We start from the raw sequence: 25,431 nt of genomic DNA on the forward strand, positions 1-25,431 counted from the left end.
GGTGTATTACATATTTTTAAACGCCATATTACTTTTCCAAAAGAATAAAATACACTGCCTCCTTTTAGATTTTCCAGTGAAAAATTCAACAACCTAAGGGAGACATTTCAAAATAACTCCTAACTACAGTATTCCAAGTTATAGGAAAATTAGGGTTTCAAATTCAAATAGCTAAAAGTAATGCTTCAACAACTGGCGGTTCTGAGGCCAGGCGTGGTGGTTCACACCTGTAATACTAGCACTTTGGGAGGCTGAGGCAGGAGGATCCCTCGAGCCCAGGAGTTCGAGACCAGCCTAGGCAACATAGGGAGCCCTGTCTCTTAACAAACACACACACACACACACACACACACAAACACACAACAATTGGTGGTTCTTACAGCATTTCTATAAGTTTAGAATTCAAATAAATAGTTGGTGGCGGAGAAACAAAATTTATGCTCCAATACCAGAAGTGAAACATCAGCTGTCAGGAAAAGCTTGAAAGGTATCTTAGGCACTGAGAATTTGACTGTAAGGTCAAAAGTATGACAGTCTATCATTTTGTATGAATCACAACATCTTAAGTCAGATTAAGTTCTGTTGCTTCAAGTGTACTATAAGTAAGTAGAGGAAATTCTGAAGTAAAGATAACATTAAAACTGAGCTTAGTAGCAGAGCAAATACAAACAATAAATTATTCAGTTTGCTGAGAAGCAGTTCTAAAATATACGAATGCTGCACATCTGTCTTACCTTCAGTTTCAGATTTTGTACTTCCTCCAGATTCTCCAAATGGATTTGTACGCCTAAAAAGTTCAGAAGAAAATATGAACACACGGTCAGTTACCATGAGCCACATAGAAGAAATCTAATCATTAAAACCACAGTTAACATTTTAAAAAGAAAGCTCTAAAATGTCCCATCCTATTAAGAAACACTATTGATCACTAAATTACTATGATGAAGGCCTCTGCCCTCACACACTAACTGATCAATGTTGATGCAGTTTAGAAGACACAGATGAATTGGAAGTTTAGACATACACAACAAAAAATCAACATAATAAACCATGTTGCAAAAGTTCTTGAATTTAGATAAGCTAGCACAGAGGAACACTGATTTAACTGCAATCTTAGCAGCTTAAGAAAAATGCCAACAATGTCCTGGAATTGTAAAAACTTCTTTTTAGGTTCTGTAAGTACATGTTACAAGTTAGCTATAATCTAGTTTTAAACCTGTATTTCTTAAAGCATAAGTAACAATGCAAAAAGAAAAGTGAACTGGAGATGGAAGCTACCTTCCTCCTTAGCGTGTATGGCTTGTGGCACACCACAGTGAAGGAAGAAAAGTACAACTCAAAGGAGGTTTTGGAGGGCTGGGCATTGTGGCTCACATCTGTAATCTCAGCACTTTGGGAGGCCGAGGCAGGAGGACTGCTTGACCCTGGGAGTTTGAGATCGCTAGGGCAACACAGGAAGAACCCGTCTCTACCAAAGAAATTTAAAAATTAGCTGGGTGTGGTGGCACACACCTGTGATCCCAGGTACTCAGGAGGGTGAGGCAGGTGGATCCCTTGAGCCCAGAAGGTCAAAGCTGCAGTGAGCTATAATCACGCCGCTGCACACCAGCCTGGGCAACAGAGTGAGACCCCGTCTCAAAACAAAACAAAGTAGGTTTTGGAAGCAGAGAGCTAAGTGGTTCTAAAAAAACACTGACATTAAGATAACAGGAAATTAATCTCTTTAGTATGTGTCCTATTACATCAAATGCTAAGTGTATTTCTGTGATCAAATGTAAATGACTTTTTCTGGGTCATAGCCATGTATATCCAAATTAATATATTATCAATTTATTAGGTGTCCACTCTACTTAATAAATGATTTGCCTTAAGTCATGTTTCCTTCAACCACAGCCAAGGAAAAATTTTAACTGCTTTGGTGAGAATATTCATTATATAACTAAAAGATGACTCATTCATAATTCATAATAGTGATAATGTTTTAGTAACTTCCTGAAGATTTCTTATTCTGGTATAAGATAATATTTTCTAATAAACCTGTATCACATGTATTACCCTCAAGAATTTTTTAAAAATTGTCATGACCTAAAGACAGAGCTATCAACTTTCTTCTGCAATTTTAGGAGCAAGTATCCAAGAAGAAGACCTAATAAGCAATACAGAATTAAATATTTTGAAACTAAATTATCTTAACTCCTTAACTGAGGCAGGAGACATAGAGAAAAAAACCTGCATGGTTCTTCCCTAACAATGTTACATAATTAAACAAAGAAAGTACAACACAGCTGATGTACATGATAAATAAGAGATGACTCTGAAATGCAGACAGGGAATTATAAGCCTTACAGACGACAGCACAATGTACCTGTGATGCTATCACCCACCTGCCTCCCTGGCCAAAGGCTTTTGCCTGGCCAGGCTGATCTTCACACACAGGAGAAATTATGTCAAACTGTATTGGGGTGTCTGGGGCAACAAGAGAATCTAGAGAGAGGGCAGCCAAATTTGTAGACTCAGATCCTAAGGATCCTGAACTGCTGGTTCGAGCTGTCGGTGGCCGAGATTGTCTAAGCATAAAACAAGAAGGCATTGCATTTAATTTTCCCTTTTGGATATTAAATATTTAACAAACTATGAAAAAAGAAAACATAGTATTATAAGTCAATGAGAAGTCTTATGTTTCAGTACAAACATAATCCCAGACCACAGATACTTTAAATAGCCCATATCCTTCTTTAAATAACTCAAAGCGTGGTAACTTACCCTGCTGCTGGCCGCAGGCTCTCGTGCCTCTGCTGGAAAGATGGGGAAGGAGTGACAGCTTCCAGAGCTGACTGATTTACTCGTGCAGCAGTTTCCTATTTTAATTTTTTTAAAAAAGGACTAATATTAGTAAAGTAAGCAAACCAAAAGTTTCAATGTAACTCTGAATTGTTAGAATGCTTCTGAATTACACTTAAAATATAAATTAAAGCTACTAAAGTAGTACTATATTCCCTTGTCTTAATATTAGGGTACATAACTGATTTCCTCTTACTTCCTATAATCTAGCTAAAAAAATCTGATTTTCTACTTATACATAATTATTAGATACTGCTTTTTCTTTAATTTTTAAAAATTCCCTGCAAGTGTTGCACACTTTAAATTTTTAAAGAAAATATTGTTTTCTTTACATTTTTAACTACCAGATATTTTTTATTAAAGTTTGTATTGCTAGCACCCAGCCCAGTGCCTGGCACAATAGACAATCGATACATTTGTTGAATAAAGAAATTTAGAAGGAATAGGAAATATTCACAAAATATGAGTATTTTATAACTATGCTGGTAAAGTTTTCACAATTTTCCAGAATATATTTATGCTCAGAAATATCTATGTTTATTAATTTATAAAGCTGTCATATTTTCAGACCAAAAAATTGAAAATAAGAAAGTTTTCCATAAGAAATACTTTAGACTTACTGTTTTATTTAAAATACTGGCTAAATAAAAATGGTATTTAAATTAGAGATCTGTTTTAATCATGTACATATAGTTAACATTTCTGTATACTTAAAAATGGTTAACATGATAAATTTGCAGATTTTTTCACAATTTTTTAAATGGTCTTTTTTTGGGAGATACGTTCTCTGTTGCCCAGGCTGGCGTGCAATGGCATGATTATGGCTCACTGCATCCTTAATCTCCTAGGCTCAAGCAACCCTCCCCCCTCAGCCTCCTGAGTAGCTGGGACTACAGACACTATTCCATAAAAATGGTCTTTAAATTAGAAAAAATAATCACATAACAATTTTGCATTTCTGTGTCTTATGGTTAGCAAAATCACCAATACAATGCTACAAACTGATCAAAATTCCTATTCTCACTAATACAGGTAAAATAATTCTGGATAACCTAGGAAATATTAACTAAAAATTAGAGTTCTGATAATTGGTAGTAAAAGACTGTAAGTATTACAAACTATTCAAATCCAAACACTGTATTCCCTAAATGATAAAATAAATTATTTAATTTGTATTTTAATGGTATTTTTTGTTGCTCCCAAATAACCTTACAAAAAGGAAAAGCTAGATTGGCAGATCAAATTACTAAAAGCAAAAGGCTTCTCTATAATTAACACTGATTTTCTGTAATTAAACTCCTAATGTATTTTATTAGACATTATTGTAATAAATATGTTACAATGTAAATATAATAACATTAAAAAACGAACAAATTACTAGTATTTTGGAGGTCATGAGATTTTGTTTCTATGGTTCAAAACTTCCTCCCATCTAATCCACCATTACATCAACAGCAGATTACAATTTAGAAGAGTGAGAGCCTCCCAAAGAAATTAGCCCTCCCAGCCTCAGCTGAAATCATCAGCCAGGAGTTGCCTGGACTCTCATAGCACAGACAGGCCCACCAAGAGTGGCAGAGGTCAGACAGCTCCTGTCCTAGAGTCAAGTCCTTTTCCAACTATACTGCAGTACCTACTTGACTCCTTCCAGAATTCTCTGTACCCCTGGGTTCTACCTGTATGTTTGGACTACACCTGTGGCTGTGTCTACACTTCAGGATTCATCTGGTTTGATATTCTTGCTACACAAAATATAATTTGCAAAACTGAGAATTCACGCTGTATCACCCCAGACGTACTGAATCATATTATGCATTTTAACAAGACCCCTAAGTGACTTGTATGCACATTTCAGTTTGGTATTGTCTATCAAGAATCTTTAACTTGGCTGGGTGTGGTGGCTCACGCCTGTAATCCCAGCACTTTGGGAGGCCGAGGCAGGTGGATCACCTGAAGTTGGAAGTTCAAGACCAGCCTGGCCAACATGGCAAAACCCTGTCTCTATTAAAAATACAAAAATTGGCTGGGCATGGTGGTGCAGGCCTGTAGTCCCAGCTACTCAAAAGGCTGAGGCAGGAGAATCGCCTGAACCCGGGAGGCAGAGGCTGCAGTGGGCTGAGATAGCACCACTGCACTCCAGTCTGGGCAACACTGCAAGACTCTGTCTCAAAAAAAAAAAAAAAAAAAGAATCTTTACACTACTGGTTTCATAAATCTGCCATTTCTGCATTTGTACTCTTTTTTTCTCTTATCTGCACTGTGTCTTCTTTTCCTCAAAACACAAACAAATCCTACCCAACTCAGGTTTCCACCATCTCCACAGAGCTTTCTCTAAAGTCCACACTAATCTTAATATTCTCAAAACCTAAGCCTTTAGTCATTGCCATATGCTTTCAATTACATCCTGTTTTATCTGAAATGTTACTTAAAGTTTTAGTTTTGTCTCTCCATACAGATAGGCTCCTAGAGGGCAGAGGCCATGGCTCAATTTTCTTCTGTATTTCTTTTCTTCATGGTGCTCAACACAGAGTTAAATAGTCAACACCCAATAAATATTTGTTGGTTGACTTAGTTGAGTATCTTTTGAAATGATTTATTGTTCTAGGAAGACCACTCATTACATTCATGGCACATTAAAGCTACTCATTCAGGCCAGGCACAGTGGCTCACGCCTGTAATCCCAGCACTTTGAGAGGCCGAGACGGCCAGATCACCTGAGGACAGGAGTTCGAGACCAGCCTGGCCAACATGGCCAAATCCTATCTCTACTAAAAATACAAAAATTAGCTGGGTATCGTGGCACACGCCTGTAATCTCAGCTACTGGAGTGGCTGAGGCAAGAGAATCGCTTGAACCTGGGAGGTGGAGGTTGTAGCGAACAAAGATCAGGCCACAGCACTCCGGCCTGGGCAATGGGGCGAGACTCTGTCTCAAAAAAAAAAAAAAAAAAAAGCTACTCATTCAAGTTCAAATTAAAAAATTACAGAACTTAAGAAATTATGAATTAATAAAAACATGTAAGCCACAAAATTACTCAATTTTGCTAGATCTGGGTAACATAAAATAAAAATATTACCTCTGGATTTTCACTTAAGTATATTTGTTTAGATATGTTGTTTATTGTACAGATCCACTGCAAGAGGAAAAAACAGAAAAATATAATTAATAATTTTTTTCTACAAAGCTTCTCTTGTAAAGGCAAATGTTCAATACTCAACTGCAACAGATGTTTCATTAGAAGTAATACATTTATCTTCCTTATAAGAAAACATTTCATAAGGAGGGTGCATTTATATAAATATATATAAAAGAACATTCAACATTTTTATTATTTAAATATATGAAAACATTTATTAGATTTATATAAGAATCTCAAGTTTAATTCATATAAGGAAATAAAAAATATAGCAATCATGTTAAATTATACTTAATTATCTATATTTATCTTTTTATATCACTTCCCCTCCTATTCTCCACCAAACAAGACAGTGTGAACTCAGGTATCATAATTAACACAAATGCAAAAAAATTTAAAAGATAAATATATTCTTCGTGAATATATTTTACATGCCTCCCTTCTGTCAAGTTTATAAACAATTAGCATAGAAAACAATCTCTGCTCTACATCTTCTGCTTCACTCTCGAGGATTCAAGTGCCCGATGAGCCTCACTAATCTAAACAAATATTTTGTTTGGTAAACTATGCAAAGAACAGAGACATTTGTCTGTGTTCCTCAGAGACTAAAAACAAGTTTTAATATTACTCTTTTCCATAAGAAGTAAATAAAGGTAGATCTCTATGGCATTTCCAACTTTTATCTTTTACCAACACAATTATAATGCCAAATTAAAAGGCTAAAAATCAAGCTAAGATACATTTTCATGAAAGAATGTTTCTCAAGATAAAGGTTTAAAGCATCAATTATTGCTAATACCTTACCTTCCATATCTGATATACTAGGAGTAAAAATGGAGCCAAAAATAAAAGGCTCATGAGGAAGAACAAAGACTCCCAAATTTTTGTTTTTCTATCTTTCATTTCTCCAAGGTTTTCAGCTTTAGTTGCTTCCTGCCATGTCACATCTGCTGCCACCATGTTCTTAGTGCAGCAAATAGTGTCTCAAAGGATTGGTGAGAGAAGGGAATAAATTAAACTGTCACCTCATGATACTAACAGCCTGCCAGACAGCAAGTCACAAGGTCATTTCTCAATCTGAGCCTTTAAAATAGCAGAGATGATCTCTAAGGTCCCTCCCACTATAAAATTCTGTGAGAAACTTAAGAATATTGCTCGAGGACAATAGACTTTTACAAAAACAAAAAAGAAAAAGAAAGATTTTTAATTAACTAGGATTTTCCAAAATTTCTACAATGAACACATTAATATATGTTTCGTCATCAGAAAAATATTTTAAAATGTCAATGGAGAAATGAACTAGGTAAAATCTTACCTCTTCATGATCTTTTTTACTCTCTGCTTGCAAAATTGAAGATCTGGAAGAGATGAGACGTTTGAGCCTCAACTGTTTAAAAAAGTATTTTCAACATAATCTGAGATAACTTTTTAATCTTTAAAGGTAAAGGCATATATAAAAATCGATACTAAAAGAACAAAAACAAAACACAACCAACAGTATCTTAGGAAAAGGAGACCACCAGAGGTATCAGGACGCAGACTTTAACAACTCTGACTTTGACTATCTATGCCAAGATGTACCAAAAAGGGAACAGGTGCTGATCCTCAGAAGAAAGACCATGACAAAGTTACATTTCAGTGAAGGCAATGCATTTCAACTTATCATATATATTTCATATATATTATGAACTTACATATATTTCAAATATACATCAATAATCCTAACAGAAAAAACTTTACTTCATTATTTCTCCTTTAATATTAAATCAAATATTTCAATGTTAATCACTAACATCATTATTTCGCTTTTCTATAGATATAATATTAGAGTTTGAGAAAATAATAATTTTTAATAATTTTGCATCACACCAGGAATGTGAAATGGGAAATCATGGTAAGCATTAAGTAAAAAGTAAGTACTTATAGTAAGTAACATGTTAACAAGTTGGTAATTTTGATAAATGAATACAGTGATTCCCAACATCTAGTGTGATAAATCCATACAATACTGGCATTCATTATATGTTTGTAGAAGGAATGTGAAATTAAACAACCATTTTGATAAAGGATATTGAACTATCTTTCTTTTTTTTTTTTTTTTTTTGAGACAAAGTCTCACTCTGTCGCCCAGGCTGGAGTGCAGTGACGCGATCTCGGCTCACTGCAAGCTCCGCCTCCCGGGTTCACGCCATTCTCCTACCTCAGCCTCTCCACCGAGTAGCTGGGACTACAGGCGCCTGCCACCACGCCCGGCTAATTTCTTGTATTTTTAGTAGAGACGGGGTTTCACCGTGGTCTCCATCTCCTGACCTCGGGATCCGCCCACCTCGGCCTCCCAAAGTGCTGGGATTACAAGCGTGAGCCACCGCGCCCGGCCTATAACATGTTTTTAATAGGTGGCTGCAAATCCAAATTATAGTATTTCTTCAACTATTTTAAAAATGTACATAAGTTAAAAATTGGAAGGCAATGGATGAAAAAGTTAATTGTTGCTTTTGATTAATTAAGACGATAGGATTTTTTCATACTCCTTTTTACATTTTCCATGCTTTTTGAAATATTTTTTTTTATAATTTTTTTTATTATTATACTTTAAGTTTTAGGGCACATGTGCACAAGTGCAGGTTTGTTACATATGTATCCATGTGCCATGTTGGTGTGCTGCACCCATTAACTCGTCATTTAGCATTAGGTATATCTCCTAATGCTGTCCCTCCCCCCCTCCCCCTAATGCAAAGGTAATAGAAGCCTGGGCGTGCTGGCTCCTGCCTATAATCCCAGCACTTTGGGAGGCTAAAGCAGGAAGATCAGTTAAGTCCAGGAGTTTGAGACCAGCCTGGGCAACATGATGAGACATCTCTACAAAAAAAATTTTTTTTAATTGCCAGGCACGGTGGCATGCACCTGTGATCCTAGCAACTTGGGATCCTGAGGTGGGAGGCTCCCTTGAGCCCAGGAAGTTGAGGCTACAGTGAGCCATGTTTACACCACTGCACTCCAGCCAGGGAGACACACGGTAAGACCCCGCCTCGAAAAAGGTAATAGAAATTTTTTAAATGGTATTATAAACATTAATGGAAAAATAATCTGATCAGAAATATTTGATTAACATTTTTAAATAACACTATTGTTAGCACCTACTATATGTCAGTCACATCATAGATGTTAGAATTTCTGTTCCTCACAACAATTTACGACAGGGATTACAACCCCCCCATTCACATTTTACATGAAGAAAAATGGAGCTGAGAGGGGTTATAGACATTACTGCACTGTCTGAGTCCATACAGTAAGTACTGGATCCAGAATTTGAACTTTCTGACCCCAGGTTTAGGACTCTCTCCATTATCTTGTTCTGTCTTCCCTGATACTATGCAGGATTTTCAGTTTCAGTTCCCTAACATGAAATCACAGGTCTTTACTATATGACATTGCTTTGACAACTTCAAAATATCAAGAAACCATTTAACCAAGTCAGAGACAAAAAATTCAATATATTTCTACAAGATTAAAAAGCAATTTATCTTAATATGTAATGAACCTACAATGTCCATAAAATTTCTAAACAAAAAGGAATTATCTCACATTTCAGAAGTTTAAAATATTATAGATTAGTAGTAGTAGAAAAAAATACTAACTTTTTTCCATCGAAAGAGGTGATCTGAAAACAGTATCGTCTGTCTTCACAGTCCACAGCCATCACTGAACAGTTGTCTATGTCCATGGCCAGGCCTCCTGCTACATCCCCACGGGCCTGACTCATTAAATTTCCACCCTGCGTGAAGTAAAACTGTCTGTCCCAGGTAGATGACACCAAGCCTGTTTTACTGAATGAAGAAAGCACATTCACTCTTTAATAACAACATACCTGAAATCTCATCATCAGCTAGACACAAGATAAAGCATGTTACAAAGAACTGGCTTGCAAAGAGGCACCAAGATGCCAAGAAAATAAATATAAATATGCTTTCAGTCTCTAAAATAAATTCATGTATGTTGACTCACTTTTGTGAATGTGTATACAGTTTCCAAAACAAGGCTGGAAATTATCAAACTGTGGCTGTTATAATAATGATCCATAAAATATAGGTTATAGTTCAATTTCCAAGGGAGTAAATTCAAAACAATAGACTTTATTTTATTTCTAGGGTTAACCTGCTTCATCCTATCATCAGGTGAAAACTAACATTTGACTTGGTGCTATAATTACAAATATATTAAAGTAGGATAAATGATATTTCACAGCATTCTCATGATACAATATGTGAATATTTATTTAAACTCAAATTAGTTTCACTTCATTTTTTTTTGAGACAGAGTCTCACTCTGTCCCTCAGGCTGGAGTGCAGTGGTGGGATCTCAGCTCACCACAACCTCTGCCTCCCATGTTCAAGTGATTCTCCTGCCTCAGCCTCCTGAGTAGCTGGGATTACAGGCGTAAGCCACCATGCTCAGCTAATTTCTGTATTTTTAGTAGAGGTGGAGTTTCACCATGTTGGCCAGGCTGGTCTCGAACTCCTGACCTCAGGTGATCCGCCAGCCTCAGCCTCCCAAAGTGCTGGGATCACAGGCGTGAGCCACCATGCCCAGCCCTGGTTTCACTTCTTTTATCATTCTACATTATTCAATAAATATCTACGTAGGATTTTACTTCTGAAAAGTATTCATGTACCTCATCTGTCAAAGAGTTCACATAAATACTAACACCTCTAAAAAGTTTCAACCTTTAATAAAAATCAAAACAATATGACAGACATCAATTATTTACTATATTCATTTGGTATTGTCTGACATGATATACAATATACAAAAATAACAATAGTTTTCTTACTTCCTAGCATTAAGGTATCCAGCCTTTCGGGTTAAATTTCGATTAACAGGAAATTTGGTGGGGTCTGGGTCAGGCACATATAAGGGATCACTGGCTACTTCCAAATCCTCTATTGTCTGTTGCATGGTCTCTATATCACTGTCCATTTCCCTGCGAACACTGACACAGAACAGATTATTTACTACAAATCACAACCAATAAAGAACTCCTTACCAATTATGTTTACCTGCATATTTGTTTTGGGTATATTTTCTTAAAGAGAGGAAGAGTGGCATGAGTGGTTAAAACAACACGAATATATTTTAAAACAGGTTTACCGTTTATTTGAAACTCAGATATTTTGGAAACAATACTAAATTCAAAAAACAAATGAAGCCCCACTGAATGCCTGATTTTGGCATAATTTTCAAACCGTTCTGTCCTGTGCCTTTAAAACAACAATCACTTTCATCTCTCTCCATACCATGGACTCACCACATACACTGCTCAGCATTTTGAACCTGATGAGAACTGCTTTCTCTCTAAGCTTTCATGGCTTGGAAACAATATTTAGTAATCCCCCATCAAACTCCCACAATTTCAAGTTTAAAGATAATTTCACTTATGGGGAATTACTATTATGTGTCTGTTATATTCAGACATAAAACTGAGTTTAGAATCAATAAAATTATCACCATTATGAAATTCAAAGTTCATAATCTACGGAAAAAAGAGGTTAAAAAAAACCAAGAAGTAACCATGAACCACATAAGAAACTCTCATGGTAGGGAAAATATTCCCTCAGGAAATTAAATGATAAACATCTTTACATTATGTCATTGAGCTGTTAAGCTATCATTCACATCATTTCATTTTCAATTTTAAGAAAAAAAATACTTACTTCTGAACGCTTGTTCCAATATTAGCTAAAAATTCTTCCAGTTGTTCATTAAGATTTTCAGAACCCATCTTAAAGAAACTTATCTGGAGAGTGGGGAGTGGGGGGAATTGAACAATACAAAAATAGATTAAGCAATACTTAAAGTAAATCATATAAACAATCTCTAAGACATATGGTTAAGTAAAAAACAAAGGAATATTCCCATTTGTGTAAAAATACATTGTAGTTTGTGACTTCTACTACACAGGGAGCCATTAAGGAAGTTAGACTTAAATTCCACTGTATATCCTTTTATATTTTTTGAATTGGAACAAGTAATATATATATAGTTAATCTTTTAAAATTGGAAAATAAATTTTAAAGTATTTCCAATAAATTATATAAAGTATTTCATGTTTACTACAAAGATAACTTTTCTATCTGAGGAATAATCAGTAAAGTACTCTTACCTAAATAGATTCAATTTTTTTTTTTTTTTTTTTTTTTTTGAGACAGGGTCTCGCTCTGTCATCCAGACTGCACAATAACACCTCACTGCAGCCTCAGCCTCCTAGGCTCAAGGGATCCTTCCATCTCAGCCTCCCAAGTTGCTGGGACCACTGAGGCATGCTACCAAGCCCAGCTAATTTTTTCATTTTTTGTAGAGATGGGGTCTCCCTACATTGCTGAGGCTAGTCTCAAACTCCTGGACTCAAATGATCCTCCTACCTCGACCTACCAAAGTGCTCGATTATAGGCATGAGGCACCGTGCCTGGCCTCAATTTTCTTTAAACTCTTGATTTTTAGGAGACTGACACTTTGTCTTATACTACCCAAAACAAATTTTCTAGCCCCCTTCCTGATGTACTCTTTGGGCACTTTGGAGTTTATCTATTATTTTTAACTCAGGAAGTATGCAAGGAATACGGGATAAACTCAAACTTGTTCATTCTCTTTCAGCTCTATTATGAAGCAAGTGTTTAGTTGAAGCTCTAGCAATAGGTATAACTCTGAAATTCATTTAGTTTTCTGTTCTCAGTCCCCAGCTATGGTGAACAAGTGGTTTCATTTACCTAAAATATTTGAAATCTTCATTTGCAAGGAAAACCATTCTTCCTAACTTCCTTAAAATAATAGTCTGATGACATTTTTAAAAATTACTTCTTAAAACACAGACATAAACAAGGATGTTGAAAACAGTTTATAATACCCTTATACTTAATGTAAATATCAACCTTAATATAAAGTTTTTAGGACAGTTACAATCCAAATACAGTACAGTATTTACCTGAGCTTGCATGTACCCAAGTAGAGGTTCTAACAATGCTATTTTCTTCTTGTACTGAAGAGTATTTAATGCACAAAAATAATGCATCATGGTCTGGTGTTGTTTCTTTCTGGATGTGTACACATCTTCTGTTACTTCATACTTCACCTTTGAATGAAAAGATTTAAATAATTAAGTAAATAATCTGCTATTATTTACTTAATTTTGTATTATCTTCAGTAGGAAAGGTGGAGAAGAGCCTACCCAAGGAATTGAGTATCACAAGCAATTGAGCATTAATGTTCCTGTTTTCTGATCTTTTAGAAATCCTTCAACATACTGGTTAAGCAAATTTTCCTGTTTTAACTTCCAACCACATAATTTACAAAATGCACATTGAGGCCAGGCGTGGTGGCTCATGCCTGTAATCCCAGCACTTTGGGAGGCCGAGGTGGGAAGATCACTTGCAGTCAGGAGTTTAAGAACAGCCTGGCCAACATAGTGAAACCGTCTCTACTAAAAATGGAAAAAAAGATTAGCCAGGTGTGGTGGTACATGCCTATAATTCCAGCTATTGGGGAGGCTGAGGCATGAGAATAGCTTCATCCTGGGAGGTAGAGGTTGCAGTGAGCCAAGATCACACCACTGTACTCCAGCCTGGGTGACAGAGAGAGACTATCTCAAAAAAAAAAAAAAAAAGCATATTGAAAACAGAATTCTGTATGTAACTAAGAATGGTACAATAATTAAATTAAGCATGGCAGAGAAAGCTTACCACAAGGAGGAAGGGCAAACAATTGTTTGTTATTAGCTTAGTCATTAGTCTTTTACTTTGATCAGTTCACAGCATACCATTCTCCCCTCCTGGTTCTCTCCCTATCAGTCTTCCTCTCTTGCACTTGCTTGTCTTCCTTCATCCATACTTGAAATATGTGTGCTCCCTAAAGTTCTTTTATTCAGACAACAAATATTTATTGAATACCTATTATGTAACAGGCATTAGGTTCTTCTGTCTTCCTGCTTTCCTTAGAATCCTCAAGTACCAAGAATATTCTAATATTCCAATACACCAATGACTCTATGACTCACAAATTTTATCTCCTCCCTCTCACTCTCTCAAGTGACAGAGTAAACACATCTCCAGCTGGGTTCTTCATGTGTGTTTATGTGCTAAAAACGTACAAAACTGAAGATAGTTTTGTACACAAAACCTGTTCTTCTGCTTTGTTTCTTAGCTCTCTTAATTACTACAGGATCCATCCAGACATCCAAGAAATCTAGGACTCATTTTTTATTCCTCCTATTACCACAAGTCTTGTCAATTCTACTTAAAAAATATCTCCCAAAAGTACTCCTTCCTCTCCACTTTCAGTAACAACCTTAGCTGAGGCCTTCATTATATCTTTGCAAACTATTCCAGTTCCTTTCATTGGATACCCTCTAGTCTTGTCCTCTTCCCATTTTCATTAGTATGTTTGTTCTATAACACAATTGCATGATGTTATTCACCTACTTAGAATCCTTTGGCAGCTGTCCACTCCCTCTAACACAAATTTCGAGGTCATTCATATAGTAATCTGGTACCAATATACTTCTTACCCTTTCTGCCATATCTCCAAACATTTCCTTTATTGTCACAGAGTACTCTTAACCTTTACACTCTCCCAACTCCACCACGTGCCTCTGAAAAGCTGTTTTTCTTTCAGGAAAGCACTCTCTCCGATTCCAAACTGGTGTTATCCACTTATCTTCAATGTAAATGTCACCTTTTAAAAGTGTAACCTTTGCTGGCCGTGTGTGGTGGCTCATGCCTGTAATCCCAGCACTTTGGGAGGCCGAGGCAGGCAGATCACCTGCGGTCAGGACTTCGACATCAGCCTGGCGAACATGGTGAAACCCCACCTCTACTAAAAATACAAAAATTAGCTGAGCATAGTGGCTCACACCTGTAATCCCAGTTACTGTGGAGGCTGAAACAGGAGAATCACTTGAACCCAGGAGGCGGAGGTTGCAGTGAGCCGAGACGGCGTCACTGCGCTCCTGCCTGGGAGACAGAAAGAAGATCTGTCTCAAAAAAAAAAAAATAAAGTGTAACCTTTCCCAATTCACCAATCAAAGCTAACTGCTGCCCTCTCTGTGCTCTCTCAGCATTTTATTAAAACCCCTATTATTGTACTTAACTAATAACAGAGTTAATTCATGCCTTCTTGTCATCCTTGTACTCTGGTTCCTAGTCCACTTGCATGCCTTCACACAGGTAGCCTTCAATAAATGTGGAGTATCCAGTCTTTGAGGGCAGGAGTGAAGCCTATTCACATTGTTCCCCCAAGGTACCCAACAGACTGCTTGACGTATATTAGGTGCTCAATGAATTTTTAAATAAAATAAGTTGGTGAAAGAGTGTTTTTTAAAATACTTTGAGCAGCCAGAAGTAACGTAAAATATATCAAATTTTATACCCAGAGCCTTTAACTACTTCTCTAAGGCTAAGTGACTAATAGAGATCTCAAAATGTATACATTTTATCAATACACCATTAAGTAGTAGTCTGCAGCTAAAATTAGAAATGAAAAGGAAATCAATCTTTCTACTAAACTTTGTGTGAGAAACATTTCCTTTGTCACAGTAGCTGTTGCACAGTAAATCGTACCCAACTATGGATTCCCACAAGCAGTCACTGTGTTTCCACCAGCAGCTGGCTGCAAACACCAATACCCAGGCACAGAGATCACCTCAGTCACAAGCATCTAGAAAGACCTACACATCAAGCCTTGGACTAGATGCTGGAGAAAGACATGATCTTAAGGCACGCCCAAAAGAACCTGTTAATATTCTGTCCTCTCATCTTTACTTGAATGCATTTCTCCTCAAATATAGTGTAATATTTCTGTATTTCACTCCTTGAACAAATATCAAAAGATACATATTTCTATAAATAAGGAGGGCCTCATAACAGAATTTCATTATGTGTGTGACCACTCTATCTCAGAAGACATTTTTGAACACATCTATATATTCAAATAGAACCAATGCCATGTCATCAAAATACAAAGCAACAAGAGGCAATGTTATATACTGGGCATCAGTTAAATTTCCAAAATAGTTATATTTACTTATAACATCAAATTTTGGCTGAAGAAAATATTTTGTTTAAAGAGGTCAATGATTATCAGAAAGGTTTCGAACAGCTAGAAGGAAACAATAAACTAAGAGTAATATAACAAAACATACAAAGTAACTGCTGGCTCTATTTTGATAAAGGAAAAACTAAACCACCTAATGAATAGTTGTTAATTATGACACTGAAGGAATAAATATGTACCACACCTTGTCATTTTCTCTTTTTTTTGATAATCGGCTATATCTATTAATTGCAGCATCATGATCTGGAAAAAAGAAACGAGTGTTAACAATACAACAGTACTTTTCAAAACTTACAAATGCTTTCAATGGTCTTCACATGTGCACCTTTCCACAAACGTACTAAAGCAAGAATTTCCTACCACATGACCACTGCACTCAAATTTTCCCCCACAGCCAAATTTCCCCTAAATTATGTGTCTACTTCTCAAATTGGTTTTTAAAAAATTAATTCCAAGGAAACTAATGCACTAAAGCTTTTTAAAGTATTTTCTAGTACAAAAATGGCAAACACAGCTTAGACACAGTGGCACATGCCAATAGTCCCAGCTACTCAGGAGGATGAGGCAGCAGGATCACTACAGTATGCTATGATTGTGGCTTGAAAAGCCACTGCACTCCAACCTAGGCAACAGAGCAAGACCTCGTATCTTAAAATATATATATCTAACACTCATTAAAGAAAAATTGGGATATATAAAGGAACAAGAAAGGTAAAAAAATTTTTTTTTTTTTTTTTTTGAAACAGAGTCTCGCTCTGTTGCCCAGGCTGGAGTGCAGTGGCGTGATCTCGGCTCACTGCAAGCTCCACCTCCCGGGTTCACGCCATTCTCCTGCCTCAGCCTCCCGAGTAGCTGGGACTACAGGCGCCCGCCAACACGCCTGGCTAATTTTTTGTATTTTTAGTAGAGACGGGGTTTCACCGTGTTAGCCAGGATGGTCTCGATCTCCTGACCTTGTGATCCACCCGCCTCGGCCTCCCAAAGTGCTGGGATTACAGGCTTGAGCCACCGCGCCTGGCCGAAAGGTAAAATATTACACTACCTCTTTAGGCATTATGAAGATAGTAACCTATAAGACTTAATTTCCTTAAGATTTTTCTTAAATTACATCGTATAAACAGTGTAATTTAAGTAGCAATACTGATTTAAGTAACGTTCACTTATTTTTAATTGGGTTTTTTTTCAATTATTACAAAGAATCTGGCCACAGATATGCACTGATAAACAAATACATCACTGCAAGAAATAAGTGTGCAAATTACAGGGCTTACCATTACTTGCAATCTGAAATACTTCCTTTAACGTTAGTATTTCTGAAAAAGTTCAAGAATAATTTAAGTTTGGCATACTTATGAAATACATTTGTTTGGAAAACAATAACTGCTACTTAAACTATAATTAAAACTCAAAATAATATTTCATACTTCAACATTCAGGGTGAAAAAGCTACTCTGTATTTCAGCTAGTCTATGAAACATTTACTATCATTAGCAACAGTTACACCACCAGAAAACCTACTTGCTACAAATTAGTGATATGACATAAAAACAAATTTAAAAACCCACTGTAAATGGTAAGATATGCAAATATTCTGATTTAGTGCCAGAATCATGCATTTTTGATATATGAATCTAAATATTCAAATGCTAAATGAGAAACAAAACATCTTATTAATAAGATTATGCCATTCGGTCCCCTGACATTGAAGAAAAGAGATCTTGTTCTAGACCTTAGAAATGACCATTCTTGAGGATCACAACCACAATTAGTGACTCCATCTTTAAAATACATTACAGGTGTATTGGCGACTGAGTAAAGGTGGCACAGGTTGGTTGCAGTCCAGAAATGGTGTAGGTGTAGAATAGTATAATACGTATTTGTCTGTATTCCATGTATAATTTAAATACTTTACCATTCACTGATACATTAGTTCAATATTTTTAATCTCTCTACATATTTTGGAAGTAAGTGTGTATGGCTGAGATTACAAGTTATGGGAAAGCAGAACCAATTCTATAAAACTCTCATTGTATCACCTAGTAATCCTAAGTGGGTAAAAATAAAACCCACAAATGACTAGGTTGCAGATTTTTCGATGTACCAGTACCCCTACCTCTTGCCACTTCGGCCCATACACACACCTCTATACCCTGTGCCACTATCCTAACTCAGGCCTTGGTCATATCTCACTGGACTCCCTCAACTTCCCAGTCTAGTCTCCTACATAACAAGGCTACTCTATTCCATCCTCCAAAGGAATTGTGTCTCTCCTTAAAGACCCCCATTGGCTTCTCCTTTGCTCATAATCTGAAGTCTAGCCTCTTAGCATGACCTACTCCCATCTACTCTATTTCTGGATTCATCTCCTGCCTCACTCTAACACATACAGCATTGCAGCCACACTGAGTTTCTTGCTACTGTCAAATAGGCTGTGTATTTCTAAAAGCCATACCTTGTGCACTCTAGTCCCTCTAACAGAACAATGACTCTGCTCCTGGCGAATTCCTCTTCACTGTTCAATGCTCATGTCACATCCTTGGGTAAAGCCTTGCTGACCCCCTCCTAACAGCCCCGCCAGCACCTTGCTCATTCCCTAATTATAAGAGACATAAGTGTTGTAATTATGCGTGTGCCCACTTCCTTCTCTAGAATTTCTCAAAAGAGGGATATCTTATCCATATCGGTATTTCTCAGTATCTAGTTTGACATCTAGCAGGGGCTCCTATAAATGTTTGGTAACTGAGCAAAGTAAGAGTGGCACAGGCTGTCGTCCAGGATGGTGTAGGTATAGAGTAATATGCACTTTACAAGCGTTGATCTCACAGCCAATGAAAGTAAACATAAGCATGACTTCAATACCTTTCAGATCTCTTTCTTTAAACTGGGTAATGGGGAACATCATGGCATCAGCAAGTTGAGTTGAAAGCACTGCATGACAAGAGCTAAGCTAGAAAAAGAAAGACCAAAAAGGCCAAATAACTATACGGACATTTAACCAGTGTTATGTAAATTAAACAGAATCTAGTAAAAAAGGTTCTGATATATTTTATATAGAAAAACACTAAAAATTATGTGATATAGTACAAAATACTATATAGTCAAAAAAATTCCATTTACTAAACTCTTAGAAAACACAGAACGACCTTGGATTTGGTAACAGTTTCTTGCATATGACACTAAAAGCACAAGGAACCAAAGAAAATATATAATAGACATCATCAAAATTTAAAACTTCTATGCATCAAAGCACACCATCGAGAAAGTGAAGAAAAAAAAAAAAACCAACTCAGAATGGGAGAAAATATATGCCAATTATGTATCTGATAAGTAACTTGTATCTAGAAAGATAACTTTTACAACTTAATAATAAAAAGACAACCAATTTAAAAACGGGCAAAGGATCTGTATGATTTCTTCAAAGATAAACAAATGGCCAATAAGCACATGAAAAGGTGCTCAATATCATTAGACATTAAGAAAATGCAAATCAAAACCACAATGAGATACCACTTCACACTCACTCAGATGGCTATAATTTTTTAAAAAATTTTAAATACACACAAACTAAAATAATTGTTGGCGAGGATGTGGAAAAACTGGAACCCTCCTACATTGCTGGTAGAAATGTAAAATGGTGCAGGCATTGTAGAAAACAGTTTGGTGGTTTTCTAAAATTATTTAACTTTTAAATAAACATAAAATTACCATGCAATGATCCAGCAATCCCATTTCTGGGTACCTACTCAAGAGAACTGAAAACTGTTGTTCAAAAAGAAACAAAAACAAACTTGTATATGAATGCTCCTAACAACATTATTTGAACTAGTTAAAAGGTAGAAACAACACAAATGAACAATGACTAGATAAACAGATACACAGATATATAAAGAGATGACTAGATAAACAAAACTTGGTATATCCATAACAATGAAATTTTATTTAGCCAAAAAAGGAATGAAGTACTGAGGCATATTACAACATGAATGAACCTTGAACACATTATGCTAAGTGAAAACAGACAAAAAAAAGTCTAAAATTATGAGTCCATTTATATGAAATATCAAAGTAGGCAAATCCATACAGAAAGAAGATTAGTGGTTGACAAGGGCTGAGGGAGCAGGGAGGTGGAAGTGACTGCTTGATATGGTTTGGCTGTGTCCCCACCCAAATCTCACCTTCAATTGTAGCTCCCATAATTCCCACATGTTGTGGGAGGGGCCCCATGGGAGATAAATAAATCATGGGGGCAGTTTCCCCCATACTCTTCTCGTAGTAGTGAATAAGTTTCACAAAATCTGATGATTTTCACTTGTCTTTCATTCTCTCTCATCTGCCACCATGTAAGATGTGCCTTTCGCCTTCCGCCATGATTGTGAGGCCTCCCCAGCCACGTGGAACTGTGAGTCCATTAAACCTTTTTTTCTTTATAAATTACCCATCTCAGGTATGTCTTTATTAGCAGTGTGAAAACAGACTAATACACTGCTTAACAGGCACAAGGCTTCCTTTGAGATGATGAAAATGTTCTAAAAACCAGACAGTGGTTACGGTTGCATAGCACTGTGAATGCACTAAATGTCATGAATGACAAATTTTATGCTATGCATACTTTACCACAATTTTTTTAAATGAAAAAAAATTACATTATTTCTTTATCTTGATTTCCTGGTAAAACATTTTGCTATAATGGGTTATTATTTCAAAAAAATTAATTTTCCAGTTAAGATTCTAGAAAACACAGGACTATTGAATGGTCCATGTGAAAAGAAGAGGTTTTACTGCAACAGTAGAGAACAGTTTATGATTCTCCATAATCTCTCACTACCCTTTTTTCCTCTTAGCTTTTAGGTCTTTGTTTTAATGATTTGTTGCGATGACTGATTTGAGGAATTCACGGTTGATTCTGGCTGTTTAGGAGAGCAGGATTAATAAAGACTAAACAGTAAAATGTTGCTTAATAGCAAAAGAGCAACCACAAAGAACCCAGATGCAGCTCACTACCTAACTCTTCTCTCCCTGCCTACATCAAATGACACATGTCAAGATTGAATGTTACATGGACTACGTGTAGAAGAAGCACATCTATATGTTTATTCCTGGAAAACAATGTTTTAATCAGGTAAAGAAAGTATTGTTTTGATGAGCCAGCCACCAGGATGTGGAAGTAAGGTTCCTCTTTAGTCTTCTCTGCAACAGAGCTTTATTCATAAAATAAAAGCTAAGCAACTGGGTAACTTAATTATAAGACCATTTAATCAAGCAAAATAAAATAAACGTTTACCTCATCTATAACTTTTGAAAACTGTTGCAATGTAGAGCTCATAACTTCATCATCACCTCCCAATGGAAAACGCTGAAAAGCAAGAAACAGAGATGAGGTAAAGTTTCAACGTTGTGTCTTTTGGGAATGACATTACTATAATTTACATTTTTAAATAACTTCAGAAAACTTCCAAAATTTTGAAAAAGCTCTAAAATATCATTTAACTAAAATTGTGTAATGTATATAATAAACATTAATTGTTAAGTAACCAACTGACATGGCATATTGGAATACCCACCATACTGGAAGTTCAAAGATTTAGCATTTAGCTCCAGTTCCTCCAATAACAGTGTAACGTTCAGCAAGTCACAACTTCTTCATTTGTAAAAGAAAACAAGTAAACTAGATAGCCTCTGTATTTAATAATAAATCATTAAAATTATCTGAACATGAGTGCTATCATGAAATTTCAATGGCATATTCTGTGAATTCAAGAAAACAAGGATTCTTGTTGCAAGTCTATCTATACAGATACTATACTTTTAAACTATGCTTTTAAAACTTTGATATACAATACCTGTTTTTCATATTCTTTTAAAAGTTTTGAGGTCAGGTGTGTTGCTGCACTTAATTCATTCTATGGAAAAAGCATTCAAATTAGCATATTACTGAGAAAAAAGTTTTAGTTGAATATACCTAATTTATTTATTATCACTTAACATAAATATTGTACATGTTTTTTAAAACCTTCATTAAATCACTGGAAAGGGCTACTACCATTAAAGCACTTTAAAAGAAAACTCAAACCATAAAATAGACACTCTCAAGGAATTCAGCAGTGTTCCTGGTGTTTGTTTTTTGCTAATAAAAACTAAGCACTAAATACTTTAAAGCCTAGAAATAAACTGATAAAACCTTAGCAAAATCTTTAGAGCATTTACGTTGATGACTGATTATTGCCCTCTGTAGATGCTGATACTAGACTACAGTAAGCACTTAATAACATACAACCAAAATGTGGTTGACCCAGTCATATAACATAGCAACACAGCCATATGAAAAACTTTAATTTAGTTTTTTTGGTGAATATAACAAATACGACATTTCTTTAACATATTAATCATATATCTCTGTAGTCAGAAAGCAAAGCTTCAGAGCCTGATCACAAGGAAAAACTAAACAACAACATAGCAACTCTTAAGTACGTAATGAAAATGTGAAGCCAGAAAGCAAACAATATGAGAAGGGAAAAAAATAAAACTTGTACGCTTAATTAATCCCAAAGAAAGTATATTACAGAACCTAGGTTGCTGTTTAAGCTTATAATTCAGTTATCCAAACATAGCTTCAAATTTTATTTCTGGTCAACAAGAAAACCTAGTCATACCTTTCATCTTCTTGTACTCCAGAGGTACATCTAATTTTTAGTGCCTTCTTTTAACTAGGCAGAGGCAGCCAACTTTCAAATCCTCTATTGAAAAAGGGGAAGTGTTGGCCGGGTGCAGCAGCTCACGCTGGTAATCCCAGCACTTTGGGAGGCCGAGGCGGGCAGATCACCTGAGGTCAGGAGTTCGAGACCAGCCTGGCCAACATGGTGAAACCGACCTCTACTAAAAATACAAAATCATCCGCGCGTAGCAGTGCATGCCTGTAGTTCCAGCTACTCAGGAGGCTGAGTCAGGAGAATTGCTTGAACCTGGGGGGTGGAGGGTGCAGTGAGCTGAGATTGTACTATTGCACTCCAGCCTGGGAGACATTAGCAAAACTCCATCTCCAAAAAAAAAAAAAAGGGCCAGGTGCAATCTCAGCACTTTGGGAGGCCAAGGCGGGCGGATCACCTGAGGTCGGGAGTTTGAGACCAGCCTGACCAACATGGAGAAACCCTGTCTCTACTAAAAATACAAAATTAGCCAGGCGTGCTGGTGCATGCCTGTAATCCCAGCTACTCGAGAGGCTAATGCAGGAGAATCACTTGAACCCGGGGGCGGAGGTTGCGGTGACCCGAGATCACGCTACTGCACTCCAGCCTGGGCAACAAGAGCAAAGCTCCATCTCAAAAAAAAAAAAAAAAAAAAAAGTGGGGGTGGGGAAGTGTTCCGTAAGATTGTAATAAGCATGATTAGGGAAAATACCGGTGATGACATGGGGTCTTCATTCAAATCTTAGGAAAGATCACTATCAGTGAGTTTAATGAGGGGTTTCCACCAAACTATGTTTGGGGAGAATGGGCAGATGCTTCAATCTTCCATCACTTTTGTAGTACTACAAACTGTACACTAGTAGTTGAAATGTCAGTTCTGTAATACACTCAATGTTCATTAATCCATTCAACAAATATTTTACTATGAGCCTAATACAGGGCTAAGCACTGGTAAACAAGACAGACACTATCTGTCCTCATGAGGCTTAAAGATTCATGTTTTAAAAGCATCAAGTTAGTCCTTAGTGTTTTACCTGTGCATCATAAATCCGATGCATAGCTTGATACAACTGGTTCATATAGTTGGAAATAGCTGTGGCATCTTCTTCAAATACACCTAGTAAAGACCTTGTCTGTATAAAACAATAGCAATAAGTTTATGTTAATCATTATACAAATCAGATGGAAAAATATTTTTTCTAAAATAAGCAAAAATCGTAGGATATTAAAGTTCTAGTAATTCTGAGTTTTAATCTATTTTGTCTCTTTTGATAGTAATGTTAAGAAGCCAGAGTTGTTTTGTTCTTAGTTTCACTTCAACAAAGCAGAGGTATTTTCCAACTATGTCACACAAACTTTAGGAGAAACAACAGAGGTATATTTTCATAAACTAAAAATTCTATAAACTAAGAACAAATCAACAGAAACATTCAAAGCTAAATTAACAGCATTCCATGTAGTATAAATATTTTAAATGTCTTACTTCAGGATAATTTAGTATGATTATTTCTTCTATAGTTTTTTCTAGAAGAGGCCAAACCCCTCCCTGTCCAAATCTAAAAATACCACAGTACATCCTCCCCAACATGGCCGGACTCTTCAGCATATAAAATGCTAACTAGGTGTTTCTGAATGCACAATTTGGGGGTTTTCCTTTCTTCTTCTTTATACATGTCTATATTGTTTGGCTTTCATTTTGTTTTGTCGTTTTTCTACTATGCACATTTAAAAATTATCTTCATTTTAGGCCAAGCACGGCAGTTCATGCCTGTAATCTCAGCACTTTGGGAGGCCGAGGCAGGCAGATCATGAGGTCAGGAGATTCAGACCATCCTGGCTAACACAGTGAAACCCCGTCTCTACTAAAAATACAAAAATTAGCCAGGCATGGTGGCACGTGCTCGTAGTCACAGCTACTCAGGAGGCTGAGGCAAGAGAATAACTTGAACTTGGGAGGCGAAGGTTGCAGTGAGCCGAGATCGCACCACTGCACTTCAGCCTGGGCGGGCAACAGAGCGAGACTCTGTCTCAAAATAAAAAATGTTTTAAAAATTATCTTTATTTTAAGGGGGAAAGCTTATAAGTAAATGTTAAGAATGTCAGGCCAGGTGCGGTGGCTCATGCCTGTAATCCCAGCACTTTGGGAGGCCAAGGCGGGTGGATCACGAGGTCAGGAGATCAAGACCATCCTGGCTAACACGGTGAAACCCTGTCTCTACTAAAAATACAAAAAAATTAGCCGGGCGTGGTGGCGAGCGCCTGTAGTCCCAGCTACTCGGGAGGCTGAGGCAGGAGAATGGCGTGAACCTGGGAGGTGGAGCTTGCAGTGAGCAGAGATCGTGCCACTGCACTCCAGCTTGGGCAACAGAGCAAAACTCCGCCTCAAAAAAAAAAAAAAAAAAAAATGTCAACCAACAATTTACCAAAGATAAGGAAACTAAGGCTATCAAAGGCAAGGTAGACATACATTACATCCCAAAGGCCCAGGGGAAGAATGAAAATACCAACAACTACTGGAGATAACTACAGCTTAAAATCTAAAAGACATATTTTTATCCTAAAAATAATTTATGCCTCAGCCTTAGAAACTGTCGCTGTTGTTGTCTGAGACAGGGTCTCATTCTTTCTCCCAGGCTGGAGTGCAGTAACGGTCTCGGCTCACTGCAGCCT

General features: G+C 36.6%; 1 protein-coding gene across 3 annotated transcripts in view; it reads right to left on the reverse strand.

Moving 5' to 3' along the window:
• APPL1 (adaptor protein, phosphotyrosine interacting with PH domain and leucine zipper 1) overlaps positions 1–25,431 on the reverse strand; it is a 45,108-nt gene that overhangs the window by 13,404 nt on the left and 6,273 nt on the right. For all 3 annotated transcript variants that reach the window (XM_055273219.2, XM_055273228.2, XM_055273235.2), the window contains 15 exons: positions 23,796–23,894; positions 21,919–21,978; positions 21,360–21,431; positions 18,938–19,025; positions 17,350–17,391; positions 16,263–16,321; positions 12,957–13,103; positions 11,689–11,771; positions 10,809–10,967; positions 9,616–9,804; positions 7,293–7,335; positions 5,918–5,974; positions 2,764–2,858; positions 2,385–2,567; positions 735–787 (listed from right to left, as the gene is read on the reverse strand). In XM_055273219.2, the coding sequence (XP_055129194.1) occupies positions 735–787; positions 2,385–2,567; positions 2,764–2,858; positions 5,918–5,974; positions 7,293–7,335; positions 9,616–9,804; positions 10,809–10,967; positions 11,689–11,771; positions 12,957–13,103; positions 16,263–16,321; positions 17,350–17,391; positions 18,938–19,025; positions 21,360–21,431; positions 21,919–21,978; positions 23,796–23,894 (1,429 nt within the window). The remainder of the gene's footprint in view (positions 1–734; positions 788–2,384; positions 2,568–2,763; positions 2,859–5,917; positions 5,975–7,292; positions 7,336–9,615; positions 9,805–10,808; positions 10,968–11,688; positions 11,772–12,956; positions 13,104–16,262; positions 16,322–17,349; positions 17,392–18,937; positions 19,026–21,359; positions 21,432–21,918; positions 21,979–23,795; positions 23,895–25,431) is intronic.

This window comes from Symphalangus syndactylus, chromosome 1, assembly GCF_028878055.3.
Source record: "Symphalangus syndactylus isolate Jambi chromosome 1, NHGRI_mSymSyn1-v2.1_pri, whole genome shotgun sequence".
In the NCBI taxonomy this organism is placed as follows: Eukaryota; Metazoa; Chordata; class Mammalia; order Primates; family Hylobatidae; genus Symphalangus; species Symphalangus syndactylus.